This window comes from Sorghum bicolor, chromosome 2, assembly GCF_000003195.3.
Source record: "Sorghum bicolor cultivar BTx623 chromosome 2, Sorghum_bicolor_NCBIv3, whole genome shotgun sequence".
Classification (NCBI taxonomy): domain Eukaryota; kingdom Viridiplantae; phylum Streptophyta; class Magnoliopsida; order Poales; family Poaceae; genus Sorghum; species Sorghum bicolor.
The window spans coordinates 3,271,377-3,279,290 of record NC_012871.2 but is presented as its reverse complement, the minus strand read 5'-3'; the positions used below and the strand labels follow the sequence as shown (position 1 = coordinate 3,279,290).

The 7,914-nt window shown below is 43.0% G+C and overlaps 1 protein-coding gene across 1 annotated transcript; it reads right to left on the bottom strand.

The window, feature by feature from the left end:
- On the bottom strand, window positions 6,608–7,619 carry LOC8079936 (glutaredoxin-C9). Its single transcript, XM_002459306.2, has one exon. The coding sequence runs from the start codon at window positions 7,487–7,489 to the stop codon at window positions 6,989–6,991; it is 501 nt and encodes a 166-aa protein (XP_002459351.1). The 5' UTR covers window positions 7,490–7,619; the 3' UTR covers window positions 6,608–6,988.

Below are 7,914 nucleotides of genomic sequence, written 5' to 3'. Positions count from 1 at the left end.
GATGGGACTACACTTGTCCATGGCTCCATGCATCATGGCCGAACAGTACCTTTTATGCATGGAAAAACCACTCTATTCATTTGCCAAAGGAATAAAAGACACCTAGCTATCACTATTAACAACATTTTTCTTTCACAATAAATCAATAAATAATATTTTTAAATATGATTTTTCAGCCAAGCGAAAGGATTTGTCTATTATAGTGGACGGATATTTGTTAGACAACTTATCCCGGACAATATTTACTCCACCTGTATCGTAAGACACCGTCCATAATTCTGAGTTGTGCTTATATCCAATTGACTTGCATATTGGTTGCTTGCTCTATGAGTCGGTTCGCTTGAGCTTATCTATCTAATCTGTCAGTTATTTAATAGTATTTTCTCTCATAAAAAAATTGGTAAACAGTACAACCAAGCCATCACGGTGGTCCGTCTCAAGAAAATACAACTGAAAATCCTCTCATTTTCTGAGCAACTTTTCGTCACACACGGAATGTATGTAATCCAGTCACCTCTTCTTTTGGATTGGGCTTTGTTTAGTTCCTAAAATTATTTTTGGTCCCATCGTACCAAATCTTTGAATGCATACATAGAGTATTAAATATAAATAAAAAAATAACTAATTGAATAGTTTGTATATAATTTACGAGACGAATCTTCTAAGCCTAGTTAGACTATGATTAATACTACAAATAAAAATATTACATTAACCAAATCCAAAGATATTCACAAACTAAACAAGGTCTTATTTTTTTGTCTCGCTAGTGGATCAGTAGGCCACACCCTGCTGTTGGAGCACTATTCATGGAGAAGGATGGCACGAGGAGCAGCACACATCTGCTCCGACCATGCCTCCATCTCTTGCAATATGCAGACTTGCAGTAAAGCCAGTTTATATGTTATCCATCATGTGTTTGTTTGACTTTTTTTTGACAAAATGTGTTTGTTTGACTTGGTGACACTAGCTGTCTGCTTTGTTGAGTGGTGACACAAGCACGCTGAAAAACGTTTGAGATCGTCTGTTCGGTTCGTCCAAGCCGTCGCAATCTGACAGATTCAGAGTATAATCAAATCAGCCAATGAAATCCCTTGTCTAAACGCCTGCTGATCACATCAACATCACATCACTAGGGCTCGCTTGTTGACTGTTCCAGTGTTCAAGGGCTGCCGTGTGTTCTTTGTTAAGCACGGTTTGTTGGCTGCTTCCTCTGCTTTGAGCCCTTGACTGACAGTTGCCTGTGGCTGTTATTATGGACCACATGCAGTCCATCTCAAGATAAGTGCCGCTATGGTATTTATATCAATTAAGGCATTGTTTACTTAATTTTTTAAAATTTTTCGTCACATCAAATCTTATAACATATGTATGGAACATTAAATATAGATAAAAATAATAATAAATTGCACGATTTTTTTTATAGTTTGCGAGACAAATCTTTTAGACCTAGTTAGTGCATGGTTGAATAATAAATGTCAAATACAAATGAAAGTACTACAATTTCCAAAACTTTTGACCTAGGAAACTAAACAAGGCCTAAACGTTCTTAAAGTTTGAGTAGATTTATAGGGTATATCAAAAACATTTGTACCTTCAAATAAATTTATTGTAAAAATATATTCAATTTAATCTATATAATGATATTAATTATATACATTTATATTTTTTTTATATATCTGGTCAAAGTTGATTAACTGATGGAGCTGGATAGACAAATTGGAGCTGGCAAAGCAGGTGATCGCAAAGGCAAATGGGCTCGATTTGAGTTTCTGAGGACGAGATATGGGCCAGCTCGTCGCTCAACAGGAATAGTGGGCCACACCAAAGAGCTGGGCTCCTGACTACACCACAGAGAGCCCAGGGTAAGATCTTCCTTCCCTTTATTTGTTTGAGGCTCTGGCCCATTACTAGTTACTAGTCCACTTCCTTTGAGTCTCTTCGTTCTTTTCCTTTTCTTTTGCTTGCAAAGGAGAGCACGGGATGTAGAAAGGCCTCGTTTATAAAAACTTTTCGTCTTATCCCATCAAATATTTAGATATGTAGATAAAAAATAATTAATTATACAATTTGTATATATTTTACAAGACGAATTTTTTAAATTTAGTTAGTCTATAATTAGACACTAATTGCTATAGTTACACATATGCTACAATACCCTAAAAACTTTCCAGGGTGCGAAGTAAACAGGCCAAATCCTCATCAACACGTGTGGCAGAGGAAATTATGGTTTGGATTTTTTATATTTGGAAAATTGTGACCCTCTTTGGTTTGGTGATGAAGTATCATATGTATCTATTTTACATGTAAACTAATAAATAAAGTGTATGAACAGAAGCTGTTGAGCCTGGGGATGCTGTTAGGCGGGTTGTACGTGAACCCGCAACTAGCCTTTTTTTTTTTCCTTTGCGGGGTTAAATAGCCCTTTGTGGGTAACCCGCCTTGCATCTGTTTAGCCCACTAAGTTACTCTTTTTATCTATTGAGTGCAATAGAGAAATGCTTAATTTATGACAAGAAGTTGTCTAATAAGCGTAAACATGGTCGACAAAAAAGAATGAAGTGCATTTCTCTGTTAAATGTTATTACAATCTATTTGCATTAGCATTAATTAAAGCAAAACTCGTACTTGGAGGACAGGATTATGGTGAAGAGAACAGATTTCTAGAATGATCCTGCACTATGGGGTACCTGTCCGGCGGTCCTTGATCATCTTCACGAACCAGAAGCATGCATGAATCTTTAATCTTTAAACGCATGCATGAAGTATTAAATATAGACGAAAATAAAAACTAATTGCATAGTTTGGTCGGAATTGATGAGATGAATCTTTTGAGCCTAGTTAGTATATAATTGGACAATATTTGTCACAAACAAACGAAAGTGCTACAGTACCTATTTTGCAAAAATTTTTGAAACTAAACAAGGCCTTGGAGTATTTTCGCATGCGGACTTTTTTTTTAAAAAAAAGAGCATGCTGAACTGGTACTAGTACAATGTACGTTGCCGCCGGCCTGCACCCGGTCTTTTTTAGATAGTCCCCGTGGCGGTGGTGTGTGCAGGCTGCAGAGATGCGCACATGCAATACGCAAGCATGGTTACCTTTAAATTTGGTCACAAAATACCACGTAAAGGGCTAGTATTTATGACACAAAAAGTATTGTTAGGTATAACACACGAAATATATTTCCATACAGTGTTTTTCTGGTGTCATATATAGATACTAATTAATCCTCTATTAGTTATACAAATATTGGTCGAACTTTAAAAGGATTTTACTTTGAGCAACGCTAGAAAGTTATTTGTTATTGAGGTCGGAGGTAGTACATATATAGCGGTGGAAGGTCAAGATAGGATGATCTGATGAATGGAAAACAAAGGATGCATGCCAAGGAAACAAAAAGAGCGTCAAAAAGGCAAACTTGGGTCTTGTTTACTTCCACCCAAAAATCTAAAATTTTTCAAAATCCCCGTCACATCAAATCTTTAGACACATGTATGGAGTATTAAATGTAGACGAAAATAAAAAACTAATTACACAATTTGGTCGGAAATAACGAGACGAATCTTTTGAGTCTATTTAGTCTATAGTTAGACAATAATTATGACAAACAAACGAAAGTGCGTATAGTGTCATGAAATTTTTCCCTTTACAAAATTAAACAAGGCCTTGATTGAAGCAAAAATGGCATCTTTGCCCGGCAACGGTCGAGGACATATGCATGAGCACAGCACCCAGCCCACCCACCAGGGTCTCTGATTCTGTTTGTTTGCATGCATCGGTTATGCATGAGCAAGTACGTTGTTGATGAAGCCACACAAGAAAAGTACTGCGAGATATATTCGCATGCAGATTATACATACATGTATACGTATATACAAAGAGTACAAGACACAGGAAGGGTCAAAATGCAATGACTGCAGAAGGCGTCTAGTAGATGTGCTGAATGTTGACACATCAAATTGGACTCATGCCAATTTTAAGATGCCTGTGCCAGTTTTCCGCCAACTAAGGAAAAAAAATGGATAAAACAAAACAACATATAATAATAATAGTACCACATTGGTTTTTTCAACATAATAAGATCATCATTACTCTTTATAAACGAAGGGACACATTACCGACCAACCGATATTATAATCTTCAAAAAAAAAACACATCGAATACTTTTTTGTCTCTCCCCTTTTTTTTGTTCTCATCTAGCCCTCTTAATTCTCCTTGTTCTTTGTCCCGGTGATGCATGACTGCAAGATCAACGATGACGCCGTTTCTAGAGTGGTTATTAGGCACGCTCCCGATAAGACTAGCTAGCTCATTTGGTGACATATATATCTTGCATATCGTGCTCATTATATTGCTAGAGGCATAGCTAGGCTCTATATAAGAGCAACTCGATCCAGCCCAAGTCCCTAAATTAAGCCTTTAAACTTTTATTTACATGCTATGATAAAAAAGAGTAGGGGCTTAAATTAAGACCCAACTCCAATGGAAAAAATAGACCAAGTCTTTATCTCACATGAGACGCGCCTGTTATTGACAAATCCTACATCAACTCCATCATTTATAATTCTTGTCTTAATTTATGGGTGGAGAGAGGAAAGTGAGTGGGACGCATTGGATAGGGGCGTTCTGGATGTGAGGGGCTGAAAGGCTGGAACTATAATTTGGTAGGGCATGGAAAATGGGAGCCCAAGTATAAGTATAAGGTGGGTTGATTTATAATAGGGACGGTGAGCTGGAGTTGCTCTAAGCGATGTACAGTAGCTCCTTACCGGTGTGGTGATCCAATTCAGCTGCGTTAACACTGAAATAAAACAGACGCCGGGCCGTTTGTATTTTGTATGTGCAGTGCAGACACACACCACGCACACACGTAACGTAACGCGTCGTTATATCGATCGATCGCTTTAGTTTGGGACGGATCGACGTTGGGTGCGCATGCATGACGCGGTTACGCGCGGTGCGGTGGGTGGACGACGTACACTGGACAGAGCTGGGCACAGGCAGGCAGGCCGGCATGCAGGACGGATCGTCGTGGTGTGTGAACGTACGGCTGGGGGGCAGTACGTACGTGCCAGGGATATGCTGCTGCTGCTGCTCGGTCGTCTTTGCAATGCAATTGCCATTACTTCCTGCCATGCATATGGACGATCAGAGATGGACGACTGCATGCCTTTGCCTGCGTATATATATATATATATATATATATATATATATATATATATATATATATATATATATATATATATATATATATATATATATATATATATATATATATATGTGTGGATGCATATGGAATAGGCAGCTTGCCGGGCCTATTCCTTCCCGGATCGGAAACCCACCCGCGACCGATCGACTCCGCATTGCCACTGCCATTTGTTTGCCAGTCGCCACGCCATGCGTGATGCATGCCTCTCCCTCCAAATAAAAGCATGCATGCAGCTACATGACATACCACGCGACGTATGTAGCTAGCAGCGCCTGCATGCCTGCTGTGCCTACTGCCTAGTACATACTACGTCACTTTGACCGTCCGGACGCGCCATCCACACAGGTACTATACAATACCAACCATGCATGCATGCGTTGTTGTTGTGTGCGTATATACAAGCACCGCTAGCTACTGTATTACTATCACAAATACCAAAACACGTACGATACGTACTGCTAGAGGGTGTAGTATTATACCAGTTTCGAGAGAAAGCGCATCACGCTCTCATTGCCATCTGGTCTATATGACAATTGCCAGCAAATCAACACCCCACAGCCCAGCACATAAAAAAAAGCCTACGTACCCTTTTACCGAATTGCTTGTGCACCCGGCCGGACACACACCATGCATGGACCGTTGTGTAATGTTGCAAGCCCACAGAAGATCGAAACTCCATCACAAGAAACGAATAATAATCCTCCACCATGCATGCATGGGTTTTTAGCTTTGGAGTAGTGATGATTAACCTCTGCGTGCTCTACATCATCATCTATGAGTTTGCCACATATACCGCGGCAATTCGAACGATCCCGCGTTTTGGCTGCTTCCGTCCCCGTTTAAGGCTTGTTTGGATGTGTTGGAAGTGGATTTTATCTAAGTTTTACTCTAATCCACTCCAATACATGTGCTTTAATGTAGATACACACTCATCCAAACAAAACCTTAATGTACGTTGTTCTCAATGCGATCATGGACGGCTTTTTTTTTTTTTTGCGACCATGGACGGCTCTGATGAAAAAAGTTTACAACGGAAACTAGGTGCGTTTCATCAACAAAACTCGATATCGATTCAAGGTTGCTGGGGCCCCGGACTGCTAGTCTCTGACCACAGCCGTCAGGCGGCAACCGCTCCTCCTCATCTGCCTGCAAATGCCACCGTCCGTCGTCCGATTCCATTACAACACACACAGCACACAGTAGCGACGGCAAAGCTGTCGACATCAAAAGCAAAGATCGATGCCATGGAGCATCATCGTCGTCGTCGTCGTGCTCCATTGCAGACTCGCAGTTACATCATCATATCGTCGATCGTCTTTGATGTTTGTACTGCTAGCTAGTAACCGCAGCGATTGCATTATATATATAGTACATACATATCTCATGGAACAAGTAGTGCCAGTATCAGAGAGATTAATTAAAATTAAAACGCCATGGTAAAAAGGGTAATCAAGGCAGTAGCTAGTAGCTAGCATGCATGCACTCGACTAGTACGGAGTAGCACGCATGAAGAAGAAGAAGAAGAAGATTATTAAGGAACGTAGTACTACTACTAACTGCCAGACACTGAAGATGGCAGACGTACAGCTGGTTAATTTTAATTGTATCTACACAGCTCCCCCCAAATTAAACCACTAGTAAAAACCCATGGATCAATGCAAGTAGTAGCAATGGAGATGAGGCCGGCCGGTCGGTCGGTCGGTCTTGCATGCGTGGCAATGGAGATGCACAACGCGCAGATGGGCGGCGGTGACGGTGGTGGCCGACGACGACGATCGATCAGAGCCAGAGCGCGCCGGCCTGCTTGAGGAGCGGGACGAGGGTGCCGTTGATGTGGCACGCCATGACCTTCTCGACGCCGCCCAGGAGCCTTCCGCCCACGAACACCACGGGCACGGGCGGCTGCCCGGGGGGGAGCAGCTGCGCGAGCGCCGCCTGGATCTCCCTTCCGCCGCCGCCGGGACCAGCAGCAGCCATCATCTGGTCGAGCTCGTAGACGGTGGGTCCGACGCCGAGGCCCAGGAGGAGGCGCTTGACGACGTGGCACATGCAGCAGCCGCTGGCGCTGAACACCACCACCGCGTTGGCGCTGGCCATCCGCGCCACCCGCTCGTACACCGCCAGCGGCGCCGACGGCGGAGGATGAGCCGCGTGGTGGGAGTGCGGCGGCGCTGCGGACACCACCATCATCATGGCGTCCGCGTCGGCCACCGCGTCCGCCACGCCGCCAGCGCCGGCGCTCACGCCCGACTCCGCCTGCTGCAGCTCCATCCGCAGCATCTTCTTCTTCTTCTTCTTCTTCTTCTTGGAGGGAGTGTTGATGTTGTTGCGGTCTATATATCTACTCACACTTGTCAGGCGGTGTGGATTGCACCGGTGGAATGTTCCGGCGGATGCAAAGGGAAAGGCAAGGGGGGTAGGGCAATGCAATGGAGGAAGACGGGGTGAGGGTGTGCGGTTTTATAGGCCGGCCGGCATGGGTTTTGGTATGATCGATGGGGGGTCTTGTATTATGCATGTGGTGTGTGGAGACGAGCGAGAGAGAGATCTTGCTTTGCTTGCTGCCTGCGTGAGTAGTACGTACTCTACTAGTGCCTGTGTGATCTCTCTCCTCCTCCTACTGCTAGTGTGCTACAGGACTAGGGACCGGAATGGAATGGAATGGGAGGGGTGGGCCTGGCTGGTTGGGGGATCGGAACGGAACC

Excerpts from the sequence above, each read along its gene's own strand:
- LOC8079936 (XM_002459306.2), bottom strand. The coding sequence starts at position 7,489 with ATGCTGCGGATGGAGCTGCAGCAGGCGGAGTCGGGCGTGAGCGCCGGC.